This window comes from Chanos chanos, chromosome 4 (assembly GCF_902362185.1).
Source record: "Chanos chanos chromosome 4, fChaCha1.1, whole genome shotgun sequence".
Lineage (NCBI taxonomy): Eukaryota > Metazoa > Chordata > Actinopteri > Gonorynchiformes > Chanidae > Chanos > Chanos chanos.
Window position 1 is genome coordinate 20,962,800 of NC_044498.1, and position 22,599 is coordinate 20,985,398.

A 22,599-nucleotide genomic window follows, 5' to 3' on the forward strand; every position below is an offset into this window, starting at 1 on the left:
AGGATACCCTTAAGACCCCAAACAGCGTTTCGGCAGTAGCTTTGAAGCATCTTGTTCCTCTTTTTCGGCCCTTGGAAATATCCTGATTTGGAGAATGGAGTGTGTGTGTGTGTGTGTGTGTGTATGTAGTATGTTTCAATTTTATCTATTAAACTAATTGTTTACAGGCTAAGAATTTATTCACAGCCAACTGATTCAGTACCATGGACAGCAACCTCACGCTTCTGAATCATGTGCGTTTTGCTCCTAGACTGCAGTCGGTCAGCCATCATTACATAAGTGAACTTTCTGGAATGCGACCAAAGTATTTCCACGTTGTGGTTCCCATGCATCATCTACATGTGTTGAAGGATAACCCTAGGCATACCATTATTTTGCAAATCCTGCCCTAAGAACATAGGAATAGGATTATTGGCGAGCAATTCAGAGTATGTTTCTAATGCTATTTGAGTGAGACGTATTACTGTTTCCACATACAAGCTGTGTGCTGTATACCTGTACAGCAGCATGTGACTAGGGATGGACAGTACATTTATAATGAACTGAACAGGATAAACAGTGAATTTTCCCTGCATATATATTGGATTTTACACTCAAACACACGGACACATAGATGGGGAGGGGGAGAGAGAAAGAGAGAGAGAGTGTGTCAGAGAGAGAGAGAGAGAGATTTCATTTAAGGATTCTCCATGGAAGCTAGTGGAAACCTCTGGGTGATTAGGAAAAAGGGAGATTAGCTGCAGACAGATAGCATGTGACAGGTGCCATTTGTTATTAATGACTTTCATCATTAAAAAGCCTTTTGGGTGGAAAAGAATAAAAGAGAAAATCACACCCATGATTAATGTTGCTATCATTGATTTTAAGGATTATAATATTTGCAAGGCTTAGAGTTTTCCTTAATTCTCTCTGTGAGGGCTCTTTCAGTCCAGTGCATAGGATACTGTCCGTAAATGTTAGAGCTTTGTCAAAGTAAACAGCGTTTCTAGAGTTACTAAAACTACCGCTTTAAACTAATACGCTTATTTTCCAATGTGAACCTGTCGCCTCGCGCAAAATACATTTGAAATACATGCAAATGTAAACATGTTTAAAAACATTTCAGTTTTGTTGCTGACAGGAGGAAATTTAAAAATGAGACTTTGAGAGCCTTTTAGAATCGAGGAGCGCAAAGGGAATGGGAAAATCAGATCATAGCGTTTTGGGCAAAAGTCAATCCGCTTTTTTTTCCTTTTTTTTTTTAAACCAGGTGCACCACAACACATCTGAAGAAGGGAGGGGAGGGTGTATTGTGGGTAGGGGTAGGGGAGTGAGAGTCAGCTGATCTTAGGAAATTCCAGCGTGTATCCGGTCTGAGTGGAGCCTGTGTTTGGTGTGTTCAGGAGCACTAGCTGCCAGTACCCCCCCTCCCTATTTCATATTCCCTCCCCTTCAGTCACAATGCTTAGATCTGTGGTGACATCACTTATTCCCAGACAATCTGATTGGTTAGTTAGGGGAGGGATATGGATTGTTTCTGCAGTTTCAGAGAGTGAGGGAGGGAGAGAGAGAGAGGGAGAGAGAGATGCTGAGGCTGGAGCCGCAACACATGCACACACACATACTCACACACATACCAACACATGTTTATCAGAACAGGCAAGAATAACACAGCTTTGCCAAACTGAGCAGGCAGAGATACAGAGATAGTGTGACAACCAGTTCATCTATGATAAAAAAAGGGGAAGGAAGGAAGTTGAGGCTTTGTTTCTGAACACATACAAACTGAAATTCTGTGTTTTTGCACTTTGAAACTCGACTTAAGGGAATGCGTTAAGAGTGAGGTAAAGCGTAAAAGTGTATCCTGCTCTGGATTGTTTTGAGTCTGGATGTCCTCTGCATGGACATGTGATACAGGGGGATTTTGGAAGTAGGGCGACTGAAGGCAACATGGCACAGTGCTGGGAAAACATAGCTGTCAAAAAGAAGCCTAGTACACAACTCAACTTAGTGACAGGATTTTTCCAACACCTGCGTGGTAAGTGAACTGTGTGTGTGTGTGTGTGTGTTTGAGAGAGAGAGAGAGACAAGGAGAGAGAGAGGGAGTGAATGAGTGTGAGTGAATATTTTAACAGTTCTGTGCATCTGTGTGTGAAGTTGTGATGAGAGCATGTGTGCATGTGTGTGATGGAGACAGTAAACATTTTTTTAATATATTATTGTATGTATGTTTGTGGATGGTGAAAGAGGCAGAATGTTTGTTGGTGCATAGGTGTTTTGGTGTGTTTGTGTTAGCTGTGTTGTGCTCTGGTCTCCTGGTGACATCTGTAGGACACAGTGCCACAAACACAGCATGTGAGCCAGATGTAATGGGCAGATTGTCACTGTCTGTATGTATGCGGGTGTGTGTCATTTCCTTTCACTGACAGATACAGTAGAGTACAGTATGGTACCTTGTGTGTGTGTGGGTGTGTGTGTGGGTGTGTGTGTAGACGTGTACATGTGTGTGTCTTGATGAATGACAGTGTTTGTAGTCAAATACCAAAAAGGCAGGGTGTCTTTGCGCATTGTACTGTTCTGAGCCTGTATGTGTGTGCATGCTGCATTTGTGTGTGTGTGTGTGTGTGAGTTGCCTCTGTATTTCCCGCTCAAAGTCACCTCGTCCTCAAGATGGTGAGCTGGGCACTGCAAGCACGCTCACTCACACACACACACACACACACACACACACACACACACACACAAACATTGCCACACACCGATGCAGCAGCCTCAGGCTCTGCCACCATCATTTATCATTCTTTCTTTCATCAATATTTGATTGCTTTCCTCTGGAACAGACCTGATCAAACGATTAATTCACAAAAAACAGGATCTTTTTCACATGTGGCTGTGTGACTGAGGATCTACATTATGCATGAGAGGGCTCCTCTCTCTCTCTCTCTCTCTCGCTCTCTCTCTTTCTCCCTGTCTGTCTCTCTCTCTCTATCACACACACGCACACACACGCACGCACACACACTGTCTGCCACAGTTTTAGTATGACACAATAACCAGCTTGCATGTAATCCATCAGTCAGTGCTTTTCATTAAGAACACAAGCATTGTGTCCCATGTCTTTGGCTGATGCTCTCTGGATGTGACCTGTTATCTCAAGGATATTGCTTTTCCTTGGCTGCCAAAATCAGGCCTTTATATTACAAAAGGGGGTTTTAGGGGATGATCGCATTCATCAAAGTCCAACTTGTGTGACATTTATATATATATATATATATATATATATATATATATATATATATATATATACATACACATATATCCTTTGACAAAGGATTTTCTAACTCTAATTGATGATAAAATGTTATAGGACTGATCTGAACCTGATAGCATGCTGAAATGATCATTGTATTTTTCATTATTATTACTGACATGTTTTTCTATACATGTTATAATAACTCTTAACTAGATTTCATTATGAAAGGTCTACCCATGAGCACAACAAACTCATTGCTTGCCTAATCTCCAGTTCTTTACAATGCACCTTTGTTGAGTTGAGTGGTATTTTAGGGAAAATTCAATAATATATGACCATTATTGATTGCAGCTCTGATGCCATACTTACAGCCGTTTAAATAACTTGCATTTTGCATGAACTCAACCAAAACATTAGAAAATCAAATTATTTTATGGCCCATTGAAAGTGGAGCAGTCTATTGTTGTGTCCTGTGTCCAGAACAGAAAGGGCATCCCCTTAAAAAGGAAACAAGGTTTTCATATCACTTAAGGGGAAAATGAGATGGTGAAAATGGCATCTAAATGTCAAATCACTTTACGTTGTCTTCCTGACGTCAGCGAAAGGGCAACAGCAGACAAGTTTATTTTTGACAATTTAAAAAAAAAACAAACAAAAAAAACATGCCATTTTCCTGGCCGATCTGATGTATTTTTATGGTAACCTTCCCTTACACTATACCTGTTGTTTTGTTCTATGAGTAAGCTTTCAGTGTGTTTTTGTTCTTGTTGCTTTCAGATGAACAAGAAGAGGTGCAAAAACGGACATTCACCAAATGGATCAATTCTCACTTGGAAAAGGTATGAGTGGATGTGTCTACTGTTTCATTGTGTAATACACCTGGAGGTTGTATAGAGAGAGGACATTACACTCCCTTTCTTGTGTGTGTTTGAGGGAAGCACCTGTGATTCTCATGAATATTCAGAGGATACCATTACCTGTTTCATAAATCCTTGGAAAGTGTCCTCCTCCCTTATGTTATAACTTTATATGTAAGGTAATTTCCATAAACGGCACTCAAACTGCTGTCCTCAACAGGAAAAACAGAATGAAAAAGGCTACAGATAAAGGAAGATAAAAGACACTGTTCTTTTTCTTGACCTTTCCTCCATTCACTTATCACTCTTTACTCTCCCCGCCCCTAACTTTCATCCTCCTCTCATATCCCCTCTCCTTTTTTCTACCTTTCATCAGTTCTTCCTTTCTTCCTTTTCTGCTTTCATCTTTTCTTTTGTCTTTTCTTCACTTTCCCTCTCCTCTCGGACATTGCGGTGTTAGAGCGTTGAGCTATTAGTCAGTCACAAGACTGGTGGTACCAGTCTGGTACATACAATTTCATTGCACACACAACCTTTTGTGCGTACACAGGTCCAGAGTACAAGCAACCTGCTGACAGGGTTTAACTGTAAACTTTTCACTCATACATTATGTCAAATTATGGAAGAAGCATACTTTCTTAAACCATCTTATTTGTGTTTTCCTATCTATTGTTTGACTGCCGTTCAGTGTGTTGGACTGTCTTTCAGAGTAATTAATCATTACGAAGATGGGTTTTTTTTTATGATTTCTTATGATCATCAAATATAATGCTGTTCCTAATGTTCTATAGGCCTACTAAAAATCCACGTAAACATACCACTTAGGAGTGACATGTGCGTGTAATTATGGTATTACAGCCCGCTGGGTCCCTCACTTTAACGCATAACTACACGTGCGAGGAATGTTTCGTCTGTGACTTAGACACCCGACCACAGACCAATTAAGCAACTCAGTCCGGCTTGGTGCTAAATGTTTCCAATTTGATTATCTCAGTCGTGACCGCGCTCATCCTCTGTGACGCGAAGCAGAAAATTCGTTTGAGGGAGCATCCCGAAGGATGGATGCGCTGTGACATGATATTGCATCTCCTACTGCCAACAGATATTCACCCGTAAAATTACCAGCCGCTAAAGATTTGAGTGCTATCACTAACTGATAACATTTTAGGTAAATAGGCCTACTTCATCCGATCTTATGTTTATTTATTTATTTCCTTTGACTGCAAAATAAATTATAGCCCATCCATCTGTTCGAACCTAAACCCCATTCATCATGTCAGAATAGTTGATACAGGCTACACACTATGATGAATCAGCGCTTGCTTCTCTCGAACATTCTCTGACACATATCTAGCTGTTTAGTCTTCGAGAATGAGAACAGAGAGCGAAAATGAAATCTGGCACCTGAGAAATGAAGAGGATCAAAAACAGCAGGTTCTCTTCAGAAGAAACAGTGAATGTCTCATCATGCAGCCTTTGCCTACCGCTTTAGAGGAGACTAATTTACTTTACGCCATCCGGCACGGTCTAACTGACGTGTTTAAGGAAACGGCTTTTGATTTGTAACTGCCATCAAATTTTCCTTAGTTTTTACGATCCCATCCTCCCATTGTGACATCTCTGTAATCCTGTTTGAAACTGAACTGATTTGCTTCTTTGACTTGTGTACCGGGCGGTCCGGAACTAGGACGTAAAATAAGCGTAGTGCACATAGCGGGACTAAAGGGTCATTTTTTAATAACCGTAAGGAAATTTGTACGAGACATCGTTCAATGAGTATGCAGATATAATTATAATTAAACCTAATGTGGAATTCTCAAGCTTTTCAGTCAAATTGCGTCAGCTAAAAACTTGGAAAAAAAATGGAAATAGGCTACCAGTGAAATTGGATGCAAAACGAATAAGTTAAACTTGACTTGTAATATTCAGGAAGAGCGGTGGATGTAGATTTAGCTTACTTCTCAGAAAAGATATCTACCTGACTCACTGCTCAGCTAACCATCTCAGCCGATTCCCCTGCTCGCTAAATCGTTGCCTAAAGGCACAAGATTAATCGTTAGCCTTGGCGAGATAACAGAGAATTCCCTTCTTTTCCTCGCTTTCCTCTCCCGTCTGCGGATATAACAAAAGAGGATTACTAAAAAGCAAATTACTCGATATTAGCTTCAGGTTTTTATGCATCTTCCCATGGATAATTGGCATACTTAGAATATATTTTATGTTAGAGTATATTTTAGCCTATGGACAGAGAAAGCAGACACCGGTCACTGGACCTGTGGCGCCAGAAGTCATTTTCTCTACTTAGGAGAAAGTCTGTAGCCTACGACCAGTAATATATAGAGATCACTTGGGTGGTTTGACACAATGTGAATATTGCAGTATACGGTTTCACATGTAACCTCAAGTCCAAGAGCTGTTTTGGGAGTCATCAACTGTGTGCCGCTAGCAGGTTCATACCAGGTTATTTAACAGATCAATAGTGATGGGTAGAGTATTGATCAGTATTGCATTAAGAGATTAAAAGAGGCCTCACAATAACCAAAGTAAACCTGTTTAAAACAACCAGATAACATTGTAGGATGTACACTGCCTACAGCCACTTTTAATCTATGCATTGTGAAGAGCAGCAAAACTAATGCCCCTATCAAGAGAAGACTTTCTCCTCCACTAGAAACTAGAGTGTATGTGTGTGTGTGTGTGTGTGTGAGAGAGAGAGAGTGAGAGTGGGTATGTGTGAGTGAGAGAGAGAGAGCGAGCTCATTTTTCCTTTTGACAAATCCTCTCGGACAGAGATTGGCTGTAATTATGAGAATGCCCAAAAATCACAGATGAACTCGTTGATCATGTGCTTGACGGGCACCAGGGGTAACTGGCACGGAGAAGAGCACCAGCAGTCCAGCAGTGCTCCAATGGACACTTAGCACAAAGCAAATACGGCAGCTGTGGTCCTCAGTTGTCTAGATTTTCCCTCCCTCATTTCTGTTTGACTCTCTGTATTACACTCATACAATCAAACATTCCAGTCCCCTTTCTAGTACTAACCTTAAACTAATCCACTGGCCTTTACAGACTGTATAGCTAGCTTTTTTTTTTTTTTTTGGTCTGTTTTTTGGTCCGATTCTGTTACACAAATATAGAATTTATAGCGTATAACATCCGACTTAGTCCACAGGATTGTGTTCATTCAACAGTTAAAATCTGCTCATGCATAAATAATCCATTTCAATCTGTTATAACCAGACTCTGACATGTAATTGGTTCATTAATGTCTTTTTTCCCCCAGTCCTCATGTCTAGACTCTGTGTAGATATTACTTTCTTATTTTTCATAACTCATGTAATTAGTCAAGAGTGCCTCATTGCATTTTTTATTGCTTTAATAGGCCAGTGTGGCTTCGATTAGTGTGTGGGTATTTTTAGTGGTAATTGGAATGTCTCCCAGTTTTTCCCCCCTCTTTCACTCATGTTGCATTAGATAGAAGTGTTTTAAGAATTAATTTAATGAATGATTTTTTTTTGTTGCTTTTTTTGGCCTCATTTCTGTCCCACTCTCTCCCCTCTCTCTCTCTCTCTCTCTCTCTGGCTTTAATTAATAGATTTATCTTTTTACTGTCTCCTATCTTTTTTTCCTTGTTCCCTCTATCTCCAAACTTCTCTTACTTTCTCTTTCCCATCCAGTCTTTGTTTTCCTCTCTCTGGCCATTTTCTTTAATCCCCCCCCCCCCCCCCATTAATCTGTGGGTGAGTGGCATGCAGATCGAAATGACTTCTTCTCTAAACCTCAGTCATGTGACTGTGTCTGTAAGGGAAAAAATCCCCTGTGTCCCGGCAGCATTAAGAGCTGTTGTGTGGATTAGTGTGGAGGGCTACATCAAGTCAAGCAGGCTGTAATTCAGAGGGGTCTCGCCTTCACCAGTTCAGCACATTTTAGGATTTTAGGAACTTTTAGGAATGTACTTGGAACTGTCAAACTGTCCTGTTTTAGGAAACGAAAAGGGTTTAATCACTAATGCATTATATGACAACATCATAAGCTGAGCTTTCATTTCTGACAGTATTTCTGAGTGAATATGTGTATTTCTCTCTCTCTCTCTCTCTCTCTCTCTCTCTCTCTGTGTGTGTGTGTGTGTGAGAGAGAGAGAGAGAAGGGAAGAGAGACAGACAGGCACTAACTCCTAGGGGAGAATAACACTGTGCTCATGGATTCCCCTTCCTCTGAGTTATTTTGTTCCGTTTTATTATACACACCTAGAACAGCAGCACCATTCTCATAACTTTACAGTGGTTGACATTAGCTGCACAATATTTTACAGTCTGACTCAACGACAAAACTAAACACGCATATTTCTCACAGTAATATTGAATTTGTAAAGGCATTGCATTATTAATCTGCGAGTTATGAGATGCTTGTGGCTGAATAATACTTTCTTTTATTTATTTATTTGGGCTTTTAAGAAAATCCCTCTCTCTCCTTTTGTAGCGTAATCCTCCCCTGGTGGTGATAGACCTGTTTCAAGACATAAAGGATGGAGTGGTCCTGCTGGCTCTTCTGGAAGTCCTGTCGGGACAGAAGCTGGTAAAGAGAAAACAAATCACAAAATTCTGTTTATCTCAACATTTCCTGAGCTCCACTCTTAGAGGTGTCCACCATATCTGTGTACATTTATGATGTTTTCACATTTACTAAATTTTTGTTTTATTTTTTTTTTTGTGATGATGGAAATGTGGTATGTTCTAGAGATGGTGTTGATTCATTTTCAGTCCTTTCATATCAGAAAATGACTTAAAATTTAGTTTCTGAATTTAAAATCTTCATTGGTAATGAGAATTTAGAATTTATATTTTGATACTCTTCTTTAAATCATTTATTTATTCTAAAATCAAAATGATTCCCGTCTTTGTACTGACATTTTTTTTTGTACTGGCATCTTTTGTCCTTGTATGTCTTATGTAAAGTTATGCAAATTATGATGCAGAATGGGAGGAACTCTCCACTTTTCCAATTAATACTGCAGTGAATTAAATATAAAAAAGAAGGGAGGGAAGTGCTGAATTAAAATTTGCACAAGCAAATTGAGAAGAAATCATTTTTTCTGTGATGGCAGAAATGTGTAATATGGAACATCAGTAAACAGTGATTAATATCAGCTCAGATCATTCATTATAGAATATGAACTGTGGGCTGAAAAGTAACAAATAGAAAATACTAGAAAATAACTCATCACAAACAAGCTTTTGTATATCATAAGTGTTTACATTTACACGCGTGCATACGCAGACACATACACATATGGAACAAACAGCTCTGTGTGGCAGTTGCCCCAGCTCTGTGTTGTCGTTTATGTATTGTAATGGTGCAGAATGGCACAGAATATTTTGATTACATATATTCCTTTCTTTCCCTGGCCACTATTCCTTTGTGCTCTTTCTTTTGCCTCTCTGCACATTTGCTCTCTGCCTGATTTTTTTTTTCTTTATCCTCTTTGACCTCTCCTTTCTCTCTCTGGGTCTGTGTACTCATTCTACTCTTTTGCCCCCCCACCCCCCAATCCTTTTTCAATATTTTCCACTTGATTGTATTTCGATGCACATCTCACTGTCTTTTTTCAATATTTTCCACTTGATTGTATTTCGATGCACATCTCACTGTCTTTTTTCAATATTTTCCACTTGATTGTATTTGGGTACATATCTCACTGTCTTTGTTTGTGCCCCTGTTGCTCCTTTACCTCTCCCTGTTTCTGGCCTTTTCTCTGTATCCCATTGTTCTATTTCTTACCCTCTTCTCTATATCTCTATTTCTACCCCCTTTCCCTTCATCCGTACCTCCTCCTCTCATTCTCTAGCCGTGCGAACAGGGCCGGAAGCTGAAGAGGATCCACTGGGTTGCTAACATCGGCACTGCGCTTAAATTTCTGGAGGGCAGGAGGGTAAGAACTCCCAGGATGCTTTGCTCAGGTGTAATGCTTTAGGTCATAACCACTGAGCTTGACCTTTACGACCTCTCCCTTCCATTTTCTCTCCTTCATCCCCTTGTTGCCGATGCACTTTCCCTCTCTTGATATCTTGAAAGAGAACAGTCTAGTAGTTACTCCTAGGGAAGAGCTAGTAAACAGACTGGCTCAATAATTCATGTGTAATGTGTCCTTGTTGTCTGAATTGATATACTTTTCCACTGATTAGTAGATTTATCATCTGTTAAGTGCTTTATAGTCCAAGCCAAGATCTTCAGTGTACATAAATAAACATTCTGAGATTTATGGAGCATCTGAGACAGCTTTGATTAAGCTTAATGCTTAATGCTGCAAGTCTCCCAAATTTCTTCTATGTTAACTCATATCTGATTTGTTTGGTCATTCTTGGGGACTGTTTTGAGAAAATTATTGAATCGTTTTAAAAAACGAAATCTTACAATGAAGAGGAATTATATTATATTATATTACATCATAAATATTATTCTTTATAGCACATGAATGAGCTAAAGATCTAACAGTCTTCTTTTACAATCTGCGTTATTGGCAGATTTCTCAGGGAACTCTTGTTGCCTGAATAACTTTTCACATATGAATTTCTCTTTCCTTATTTTATTTTATATTTATATCTTTACTTATGGGCTACTGGGGGCTTTTTAATGCTGTAACGAGGGCACAGTTTGCTTTGTGTTGAGCCTTTGAGCCTTATGCAAGAAGAATCAGAAACCTTTTACATTTTTTAGCCCACTCTCTGTATGAAAGCACAAAGGCCACTCAGACTGAAGCATTATATCAATATTTGTCAGCATGTTCCTAAGCCATGCCTTATGGGTTTGGTTTGGTTAAGACCCGTGGTAGGGATCTCTCTCCATCTTCTTCAGCAAAAGACGTGGAGAGCTCACACAGGCTAACAATGTCTGTATCTGTCATAGACTTTAATCATATGCCCTGTATGTGGATGAAACCCAGGGTAAGCCTTGCATTGTTAAGCATGTCTACACCCCCCTTCACTCTCCTCTCTCAAGGGAGCAAGGATTCATTTCCAAGGTTACATGGTTCAGGCTCTGATAGATGTGTCTCCATATCACATTTTCTTATCTTGCTCTTGGTGCGTCTCATCTAGCTCTTTTTACTATGACCACTGTGGGAGTGAGAAATTGTGACTGAATTATAAGAGTGTCTTACTGTACTGCCAGTAACTTAGTGTCTCTTAGTAAAAGCATCAAGGTGTTACATGCATACATTTGTTTTTGTATATATATATATGTATGTATATATATATATGTATATGTGTGTGTGTGTGTGTGTGTATAAATATATATATGTGTGTTTGTATGTATATGTATATGTGTATGTATACACATACACACACACACACACACACACACACATATATGTGTGTGTGTGTGTGTGTGTGTGTGTGTGTGTATTCATCTTCTGGATGCTTTGTGAGTATGTATCTATGACCTATCTATGTATGCAATCTCTGTGTGTGGCTGCTTGTGTGGCATATCTTTGGGGGATAAGAGAGAGAGAGGGAGAGTGTGTATATGTGTGTGTGTGTCTGTGTGTGACTGTACACAAGATGGATATCCCCTCTCAATGAAATGTGTGAAGTTATCTCAAAAGTGAGGTCTCTTATCACTTATCCCTTAGTCAACAGAACACACTCTTTCAATAACGGGGTTGCTTTGCTTTAACTGTTCCTTATCTTTTCTCTCCTCTTTTCCCTCCCTCCTGTGCTCTGCAGTCTGTGTATAGGGGATCGCCGGTTAGTATGGCCTTTGGTTTGCACATGTCTGTCTCTTTGTATGAGTAACATTAATTCACTCTATTGATTTTTATCTTTCTTTATGAGTCCTAGAATCCCTGCAGACTTTTTTTCTCAACTCCACTGCTTGCATATCAAAGCAGAAGTCCTTAAAATAGAATTGAATGAATTTCACTTAAATGTCAAGGAATTGTAACAAAGAACCGTTCTTGTTTATTTTTTGGGACAGATTAAATTGGTCAACATCAATGCGACAGATATTGTTGACGGGAGACCGTCCATAGTACTGGGCTTGATTTGGACCATCATCCTTTATTTCCAGGTATAATTAATCGAAAAAAAAGGCATAAGATGCAAATAAAACCCACAGAAGTAAACTAAAATTTGGCACACGTTTTTTAAAATAAAAAGCAACATAAAAGGTTTGGTCACTTTTAGTAATGTGTAATGACTTTTTCTGTCTCTTCTGTTTCTTACCCTGTCTCTCTCTCTCTCCCTACTCTCTTTGTCTGTCAGATAGAGGAGTTGACCAGCAATCTTCCAGCCTTACAGACTCAGTCCAGCAGCACATCTTCAGTGGATAGCTCTAACAGCTCAGAGGCCACCAGCTCGCCTGTCAAATGCAAACCTCGCCTTTCATTCCAGGGCGGGGCCAAGAGGGCTCTTTTTAAATGGGTGGAAAGCACAGTCACCAAGTATGAATGATGATTCTCATAATTACGTTACTGATGATGGTGAAAATAAAAATATTAACTGAAGAACATTTATAACAGGAGTGTTTGTAACAGTGCTGTAATATAGAGAGAAATTGTAGCTCTCTGAACTGGATTATCTAGAAATTCATAGCCTTGTTAGATGAGGTTAAATAAGTAATGTTCTTTTTTACCTCTTTTTTTAAGGCTTATCTGCCATTGATGAATTGTTGTTTTGTTTTTGTATTAATCTCTTGTTTGACTATAAAGTTAGTGTTCTGTATTTTGTAAACAGTAAGCTTGTGTGTTTGTAGGAGATTAGGAATCGAAGTGAAGGATTTCGGCCCTAGCTGGCGCACGGGAGTTGCTTTTCATGCCATCATCTTTTGCCTCCGACCACACCTTGTCAACATGGACCGTGTTTGGAGAAGGCCAAACAGAGAGAACCTGGAGGAAGCCTTTTCATTGGCTGAGAAGGAGCTAGGGATTCCGCGGCTACTCGACCCAGAAGGTAAAAGTAAACAAGCCTGTGCTTTACTGTGCAATACCACAGCAATCTAGGACCACGCAACAGAATTGCTCATGGCATTTGGACGCATTCAAATTCAATTTAATAGGCGCTACCATGGCTACAGATAAGAGAGTTCAAGCACAACCAACTGCAGGTTTAAACAATAAATAAAGGGCTTAACAGGGGAAGAGAACATTAAGGAAAACTGCTCCTTAAAATGCTCAGAGACCTGTAGACAAACTCAGTTCATACATAAGATCGCACCCATCCCACATCATGTATGGAGGTGAGCCATTAGTCCCGTTAGTCGAAAGAAAGTGAGCTCCATTCTGAATGTCAGAGACTTCCCCCTGGGGCAGAGGATGCATATGAAACCTCACAGACAGCATCTGAGATCCTTCACGCTTGGCCCTGAGAATCAAGCCTAACTAATGAAGTTTGACATTTAAACAATTATAGGCCCATTAGCTTTTGGAAGGTTGACAGAGCAAATAACAACATGTTATCGGGAACCTTAGAGACATTTTCGTTCACTTTCGTAAATTTAATGTTTTATGTATAGTAACATGGTATATGGTTTACATTTTTTAAAAATTCAGAATTCTGAAAAAGATAAGGATCATCAGAATCGTGATGTGCATTGGTCTGAACATGAACTTTCGTGTTTTGAAATCCCAGAATCCACTGGTATTGTCCAGGGTATCTGTAGTTATTCTGTCATTGTTTGCTTCTCTTGCAATATTTTCTCCTCATGTCATTTAAAAAAAATGTTACGGGTGAGGAAAGGCCAAGTGGCTTTATTCAAAGAAAATATATCGGGGGAATAAGGGACAAAAAGGCAAAAAATAAAACCCCATATCGGGGTTAGTCAAATCAAATCCTGGAACTCCGAGGTCCTGCTGGTTGATGTCCCCACATCATCATAAGTCATATTTTTTTTTATCAAGGAATCAGATCTATGCACTCTTCAGCCAATCAGAGACCATAGCGTTTGTGTGATACGAAAACCAGCAGGACTTCAGACCTCGGGGACTGAATGTGAGGAATCACTCCACGTGAAACCTGAAGGGAAAATGTAAACAGAAAGCATGTTTGTTTGATCACAAACATGCGGGTAATATGGGGCAGAGTAATGGACCACTCCACGGTTTCCTAAAGCCCCCTGTGTGTTGGGCTACAGATGTGGACGTTGATAAACCGGATGAGAAGTCGATCATGACGTATGTGGCTGAGTTCCTGAAGCACCACCCTGACCCCCAAGAAGCACCGACAGAGGAGTTGTCTGAGGAGGTACTCCTCTTCACAAAACTACACACCTTTCTCTTTTCTTTTCAAATCCATTCATTATGAACCCATCAACTACTGTGCCAGCCTCAGTCTTTATCCACTTTCTTTAAATGGTTGTCTGAATCTTCATGTAGAACTTCTTTCACTTCTCTCTTTTCATCTCATTCTCCTTTCTTAATCCCTCTGTTTTTCTCTCTCTCTGCATGAATACTTGGTCTTTGCTGCATATTCTTGCTTTATTGTGGCTGTGTGTGTTTCACAGTTTGCTCTTACACCTCGAGCCATTGAGGAAATGTTAGAGGTAGGTTTACACACAGTAACTTGTTCACCCCATATTTAGTCTCTTACTCTGGGGTTTATGGGCTTTCGTCCTATCAGTCTGAATATTGTCTGTCATAGGATTTGTCTCTGTGGATAGCATGTGTTAATTTCCAGAACAGTTTCACCACCTTGTGTTAAAAAAAGCATCATCATACGAGACTGGTGCTGAAACCGACAGGGGTCTATTTTTTTCCCTTTACATAAAGGAAATTTGATTTTTATTCCTCCCTTGGGGATTGGGTATGTGATAAAGGAAGAATGTCCTGTATGATATTTTTTGTATTATCATCATATTAGTATTAGGACCAGGGATTTCTGTTAGATTACCATTACAATGACAGCCTATGGCAAGCCCCTGTGAGCAGACATGTACGTTTTGATGGAAAGCTTTAGCATATCTTTTTAAATATTATTGGATAGTTTTCCATCAGGCTAGACCTCCATCCGTACTGTTATTAAACTATTGTACTACCAAATGTGTGAATCCACCCATGTCGCAAAGGTCCAACTGAATGAACTTTAAGGGTTAACCCAAAGAGTTCTCTACTCAGGGTCTGTCTTAATTTAGTTTCATCATACAAACAGAGTCTTCTGTCACGTTTCAAATTTATCCATTTTAACTCTAATTGTCAAAAGGTTGTTGCCGTTACCCGGCTACCCCTCTCTTACACGAATGCGTCATTGTAATTAGCCCATTCCAATCTGGCACTAATTAAATTAACCATGAAATTTCATTTTATATATATATATATATATATATATATATATATATATACACACACACACACACACACACATACAAAATAATAGGAAGATTCAAAGCACAAAGGACTTGAACAAGGTCATATTTTAATTATTTTAACCACCCAAAGGTATTGCCTTGGTGGTTATATTGTGAGCTGAAAGGAGAACTCAAACATCATTTCACAGTCTTTGACGGATGCTGCTCAGTGACATTCAGTTGAGTTACTCTCATAGCTGCATTAATGGATTTGATGAAGGTGTGTAAAATGATTAGTATCTCCCCTGCAAAGCAGTTTTGTGAGCTAATTTTCTGCTCTCCTGTCGAGTGGTTTGGGGGCAAAAGCACACAATCAGGAAAGAGGGTATTCCTCTCAGCAGGAAAGCTCTCTCCCAACGCTTTAAAAATGATAAAATTCCACTGCTAGGGCTGTCTGTGTGAATTAAACATTAGGAATGTGTATTTGGTCTACATAATTGCTTAGATCAAATTGCTTAAACTGAATGAACTACTAAGTGTGATGACTTTTGGATAGAAGATGAGGTTTTTTTTTTTTGTCTCCTGCTGGTAACGAGTCTAATTTACTAAATCCACTCATTTTGTGTATCCTTCTTTTTATCCTGGCTCCCTCCTCTTTCAGTTTCTATTCTTTTGCACAGTGTCTCTTTTTGCCTCTCTGCTAACTCCCACTCTTCTCATCTCTTTCCCTGAATTGCTATAGTCCCTACTCCCTCTATCACCCAATCGAATATCATATGCTATTGCTCGCCCTCTTCATATTTCTTTCACTCTACCTATTTCTCTCTCTCTCTCTCTCTCTCTCTCTTTATCTCTCCCTCTCTCTCAAGCTCTCTTTCTCTCTCTCTCTCTCTCTCTCTCTCTCTCTCTGTCAAATCCATCTATATCAATCCTTTTTGTCAATTCCTCTCTCATCTACTCTCTCCCTTTTTTGCGCTTCTTTGCTTCTGTGCATCAGGCCTTCACCCTATTACCTTCACTGTCACTGCATCTGTTTCTCTTTGTATTTATTCCCCTCTTCCTCCACCTCTCTCTCTCAGAGGGAGAAGCGGAAGGGATTGAAGGAGCTGAAGGTGTGGTTGGATCAGCTGGAGAGAGATTGTGAAAGGGCACAGAGCACAGGAGGAAGTCTCAGTCAGCAGTATCAGGTGAGCTGATGTGTGTGTGTGTGTGGTTTTGGGGGGGGGGGTGTAGAGAATAAAAGCTTGGATCAGTGTATTTTAGAGGTTAGCATGGAAGGGCTATTGGGTAAGAGTGGGTAAGCACTTATTCAAGATCTGTGTATGTAGGAGGGAAATTTGACTGAATGTTGAAAATGAGGATTAGGGTAATAGTTTTTGGATTTAATGTATTTTGAGGAATCATTCATACATGGGATTGACTTTCTCATTACTGACCTTTGGTTGTACCATCAGTGTTTTTATAACTTCTTTAAAAAAAGAGAAGAGGAGGCAACTTTGGGCATGTAAAAATAATTTAGAAACTAGGTTATAACTGTTTGTGTGGTGGTAATGTTGTAATATTAAGGGAATGCACTATGGTCCCCAAGCATGGTCCCCAAGCATGATTGGACAGTGCTGATATTTATGGTATTAATGGAGAGCCACTTAACCCCAAGAGAGCTCTAGACTTTGTGACCTTTGACATACAAATTAATGATTGTAGGTTGTTCTGGATAAGAGCGTCAGCTAAACGACAGTATATATATCAATATGTGTATATATATATGGATGTCATGGTTAGGCACAGGTATAATGTGTTACATATATAGTGAAGTGAGAAGGGTTTGGGGGTAGTAGTAATTTGAAAGGTTGTGTAATAAGAGTGGTACCTGATGTTGCCTGATGTATGTCTTGGAGCAAACACATTTTGAAGAATCACACTTCGCTTTCATGTGGAAAGAAACATGCACAAATTCGTGTGCGCACGCACATACACGCGCACACACACACACACACGCACACACAAACACACACACACACACGTGCACGCACACACACACACACGCATAGTGAAGGCACTCTCATTATCTGCATAATCACTGATTTCAGACAGCAGAGAGTAGATGGTTGCTTTGCTTCATCCAATCTCATTGAGAAAGAGCCCAGGGATACATTGCATATTCAACAGACCGATCTTACCAACCGCCTGGTGGGGACCACCTACTGCACTGAGAAAGTGGAACATTTAAAAGAAATTGATGTCCATAGCTGGCCGAATCCATCAATGTATATCCTTTTTTTTAGTATGTGGCATCCCCCCCAAAAAACCCCACATAACTTCAGTCTGTCTGATTTGTGTCCTTCCACCCCCTCCTGCTCTCTCAGGCCTTTAAATATTACCGTGTTCAGTATGAGCTGAGGAGGAAGCAGGCTGAGTCATCCATTCAGTCCACTCAGAAAGACGGGATGCTTACAGTGGACCAGGCTTTGGTCAAGCAGGTCTGGGATAGAGTGTCCATCAAGGTAAAGGGCTGACAAACCACTCAAATAGTCACCACTATAAGCTCATACTAACCACTGTACAAAACCTAAACAAATGTGGAGTTTGGGTATTCATAAACATTAAAAAACAGTGGGATGTTCTGAATAGGGTATTTCTGAGTATTATGCATAAGTAATGTTTAACTGCTGTGAGCTATTTCCAAGTGTATTATCTGTCCACTTGCCAATATATTTAAGCATCTTTTAACAGCATGCTGGAACAAATAATATGAAGTCCTGTCTGATTGACAGCCAAGTAAAGACAGCAGGGCACTGAATCCTAAGCACATAACAGACAGATAGTGAGACCGATACGCACCTGCATATTAGCTAAACATCCAGCACTGGAAATGTTATGAGATCCCTAGAAATACAGCAATACATGGATGAATTTGTATTCAGTTTGGATAGATGCCTCCAAACACAGCAGAAAAAAAATTCTCTCAAACCATGCTGAGCACTCAAATTTTCTCTCCTCAGCTCCTCGACTGGCACCTGGAGTTGGACGGCAGGTTGCCAGGTGCTCTGGGGGAGGTGGGGTCGTGGCTGCACCAGGCAGAAGGAGCTTTACGAGAGGAGCCTGCTCCTCATCAGACGCATGATGAAAGTGCAGAGGCCATTCACAGAACACGCCAGCAGCACCAGGTATACAGGGAGAACAAAAGACACAGGGAACAAAAAAAAAAAAAAGAACATCATCGCTCAACTAAACCCACACACAATGCAGACTGACTGAGGCAACAATGGATTTAAATTGTGCTTAATTAAATCTTACCCTGTGATCTAAAAAAAAAAAAAACCGTAGGTGGGGTAAATGAACATTGTTGTCAGGAGCCTTTGTCTGTAGAAGGGACAAATGAATCATTTAAACAGCTCTGGATCTGATTTGCTAAAGTCTCCGCTGTTTAGCTCATTCAAAAGCAATCACTGCATCATTGAGTGGTAAACAATGTTTGTAATGCATCACTCATAATTTGTCTCAAACATGTGAATAAAGTTGATATTTTCATAATGTGGCTGTGATGGCAGAGAACATCTTGGTGAAACCCAAGAGAGAAATGCCTAGAGATAAGCAGTCATAATATCTGGCTATGCTCCTGTCATATTTACCTGACCTTTAGTCCTTAATTGACAAATTTCTGTTACATAACTACAGTTGATGTCTTGGACATTTAGTCGTTTTGTGAAATAGCAGACAGGTGCTGTACGGTGAAGTCCAAGTACACAGGAGGGATGTGAAATGTTTTGCTTAGGATAACCACCAAGATTGAGAAGCCAGCACCCGGTTGTATTGGTTAAGGCTTAAATTTAATCAACTTGCATATTAGCCATTTGGGGCATCAGATCCGACATTGGCCTCACATTCATAGTGAAATTTAGAGTGGCAGGAAACATGGTCCACATCACATGATGTCATGCCATTATTTCATTTATGTAATGTAATTTGGTATCCCATGCATTTAGTTACGGTCTTCAGACGAAGAAGCTGTCAGCCTCAAAGAGTAGAGACAATGGATGGAAAATTGAAGAGGCATCTGAAAGACTGAATAGAGAATAAAGAAAGAGTCTGGTGAATGAGGGAGATGGGGATGAAGGGAGGGAGGATGTGAGGGAAGGAAATGAAAGCAGAATAAGCTTTGTTTTGTTCTTTGAGTAGTCCCGGTTAGGTTTCCCAAAAGCATGATTATGTGATCAGCATTGTAAAAACACCAAAAAAGAACCACTCTGATTCTTTCAAACCATCGTTGCTGTTTGCTATGCTACTTTGTTTAACCACGGTTAAGATCTGTAAGATTGCTACAGCATAATAAGTTATATTTGGTTAAACTGGGAAAATTTTGAATCAATGTTTTCGTGTTTTTGTACAGGAGATCTTCAGGAGCCTTGAGGAACACAAGGAGACTTTTCAGGTTATCCACAGAGACGGCTGTGTCAATGGAGTTCCCATTCCCGCAGAGCAACTCCAGGACCTGGCTGAGAGGCGAGTGACTGGTGTTAACCCCTCTACTGCCTCGGCTTCTTATGAAACTAATACCAAATGTTATGACAGGGATGTTATAAGGATGTTCAGAATCTGCAGTGGAAACGTTCTGTAAATAATAATAACACAAAATCTGGTTATTTTCCCGTGATTTCCAATAAAACTGAATATTGTGTTTTCCGCTCAATCTCCATTCATAAAGCTCCCATAATTCTGGGAACTTAGCAAGGACATGTTAAGAATAAGGCCATTTCAACAACCAATCAATTTAAAAAATGAAATACAATTGAAATGGCAATGTTTAGTACAAAAAGTGATCGCTGTGCTGCTAGCTTTATCCATTGTATGGGTTTTTTTTTTTTTTGGTGTTCATCTAATATGCATTAAAATCAGTTAATGATTTTTTTTAGTTGTTTACTTGTTTTTTTTTTTTTTTTTTTTTTTTTTGTTGGATTTCTCTTAGACTCAACTATGTGTCTAGTGTCTCACACACTCACATGTGCAAACTGGAATTCTTGGAGCTGAAGAATCGTATGTTGGCATTTCTAATGTTGGCGGAGTCCAAGCTCAAGTCCTGGATTATTAAATATGGTCAACGTGAGTCCCTGCAACTGCTGCTGCAAAATTATACTGTGAGTTTGTTACTGTCGTCCATGAACTGTGTTTATTTCTCTCACATTCATCAGTATTCGTTCTCCTTCTGATTTTTTTCCCCTACGGTGTTCCTGTAAAACAAATCATAATTTTATATTATTGGTCATATGCAGATAGTTCTGAATGAATGTCTAACCTTGTTCTTGGTTAAAGGCCCGCAGATTTCCTTTCATTTTTTTAAAATTCTGAATTAATTAGTTAAACTGACATCATTTAAAGTATTTTTCCCCCAATTAGTCAGCCACTGATGTAAATGAACCCTACATTAACCTCTGTTCTCTGTGTTGTGTGGTAGTCATTTGTGGAAGAACAGCAGTTCTTTGAGAAGTATGAGGCCCTGCACAATGCACTGACACAGGCTGCAGAGCTTTACATGAAGGCTGATGGCTCGGGTAAGGTTTCATTAAAAAAATCATGTGTTCTATTGGGATTTTTTGTTTTGTTTTTTTGATGGTCTCAGGCTTAGGTGTGTCCTGAGACTTAACATCTACAATAGTTTCCAGAATCCCTCTGCTTTTGTCTCCATTCCCTTTCTTTTTTCATCTTTCTTTGTATTTTCTCTCAGTACTCTACTTGGAAAGTGTGATATGCAAAATCTGTAATGATGGATTATGATATGTAGTTTTATTCAAATGATATCACCTACATTGTTATGGAAATACATTAGAACAGCATAAAGTGTGGTTTCTAGGTCATTTTTTTCTCCATTCACTCTTTCTGTCCTAAGGCTGGAATTGGAGGAACTCGTTCACCTTGTTTCACCCTCAGTCAGTTAAACTCTTATGGGGCTCAGCAGTCAATCTGTCTCTGCCTGTAGCGTCTAGCTGCTGTCTCCTCTTCCCCACCCTCCCTCCAACCCTTTCCATTTCCCCCCTCTCCAGCTATTGGTAAATGAGTTTTCCAGGCACTCCACTCAGACGGGAATTCCAGTCCATTAATGGAGATGTTCTAATTGGCTACTCTCAGGGTGCTTGCTTTCATTTTGCCCCAGGTGGTAAAGCCGATTGGTCGACCTCAAAAATGAAGTCCCAAATCGTAGTATTTCCTTTGATTCCTCCACTGCTCTCATTGGTCTGCTAGAGTCTATTTTCAGGGCAAACATTTTCTCATTTCTTTGTTGAAATTTTATGCTCTATTCATAAGTGTACACATGTCTGTTTTATCAGCAATCAACAATATTTAACTGAGACATCGACAAGTAGTGCGTCACGGCAAAATTTAGTGAATATTTTTCATTGTGGTCAGATAAACTCGAATTTTTTTGTTTTATTTCTAAATTGCAGTGCAGTCCTCCTTTCATTATCATTATTGTATTTTCCACTCATTTTCGGTCTGCTTCTGTTGTGAATTTGCTATTGTGTGTATTAGTGGATTTTCTGCTTGCCTCTGTCTATTTGAAAGAATGTCCCTTTATTGTTATGGTATGACAGTGCTATTCTTTTCATTTCACAGCTGAGGAGGGCGTGAGGCGTTTTTTGAGGCTTGTGGCTGTTCAGTGGAGAAGTCTGGCTGTTGAGGTACGCAGTGTTAAGTCCATGCTGGATGAGGTGCTCTCCAACTGGGAGAGATATAACAACTGCGTCACCTCTCTCCAAGCTTGGCTGGAAGATGCTCAGGGAGCACTCAGACAGCCTGAGAACACCAAACGGGTGAGATGCACACTTAAAACACTTTGGACTTATCACAAGTACATCTCAAAGGCATAGACTCCCTCTCTCTCTCTCTCTCTCTCTCTCACACGCACACACACACACAAATGCACACACGTAAGCCAAATATTTGTGTTATGTTTTCAGCAACAGAGTTTCAGGAAAGCCTGGTTTCAAAGTAACAAAATCTAATCTACAGGTATTTTGTATTTCTCTCTCTCCCTCTCTCTCTCTTCCCTCCCCCCCTCCTCTCTTTCAGGAATTCTTCCGGAACCTTCCTGACTGGATCGAGAAACATGCTGTGATGAACGATGCAGGTAACTTCCTCATCGAGACATGTGATGAGACTGTGTCACGTGACCTGAAGCAGCAGCTGCTACTGCTCAACGGGAGATGGAGGGAGCTCTTCGTCAAAGTCAAGCAGGTAACG

The 22,599-nt window shown here is 39.9% G+C and overlaps 1 protein-coding gene across 1 annotated transcript in view; it reads left to right on the forward strand.

The window, feature by feature from the left end:
* Nucleotides 1-203: 203 nt before the first annotated feature.
* syne1a (spectrin repeat containing, nuclear envelope 1a) overlaps nt 204-22,599 on the forward strand; it is a 126,780-nt gene continuing 104,384 nt past the window's right edge. Inside the window, exons 1-19 of the mRNA XM_030772170.1 lie at nt 204-260; nt 1,897-2,017; nt 4,010-4,071; nt 8,569-8,664; nt 9,935-10,018; nt 11,811-11,831; nt 12,061-12,153; nt 12,348-12,526; nt 12,838-13,034; nt 14,215-14,324; nt 14,584-14,622; nt 16,443-16,550; nt 17,730-17,867; nt 18,366-18,530; nt 19,754-19,866; nt 20,330-20,498; nt 20,816-20,912; nt 21,973-22,169; nt 22,429-22,593. Coding sequence (XP_030628030.1) covers nt 204-260; nt 1,897-2,017; nt 4,010-4,071; nt 8,569-8,664; nt 9,935-10,018; nt 11,811-11,831; nt 12,061-12,153; nt 12,348-12,526; nt 12,838-13,034; nt 14,215-14,324; nt 14,584-14,622; nt 16,443-16,550; nt 17,730-17,867; nt 18,366-18,530; nt 19,754-19,866; nt 20,330-20,498; nt 20,816-20,912; nt 21,973-22,169; nt 22,429-22,593 — 2,211 coding nt within the window. The remainder of the gene's footprint in view (nt 261-1,896; nt 2,018-4,009; nt 4,072-8,568; nt 8,665-9,934; nt 10,019-11,810; nt 11,832-12,060; nt 12,154-12,347; nt 12,527-12,837; nt 13,035-14,214; nt 14,325-14,583; nt 14,623-16,442; nt 16,551-17,729; nt 17,868-18,365; nt 18,531-19,753; nt 19,867-20,329; nt 20,499-20,815; nt 20,913-21,972; nt 22,170-22,428; nt 22,594-22,599) is intronic.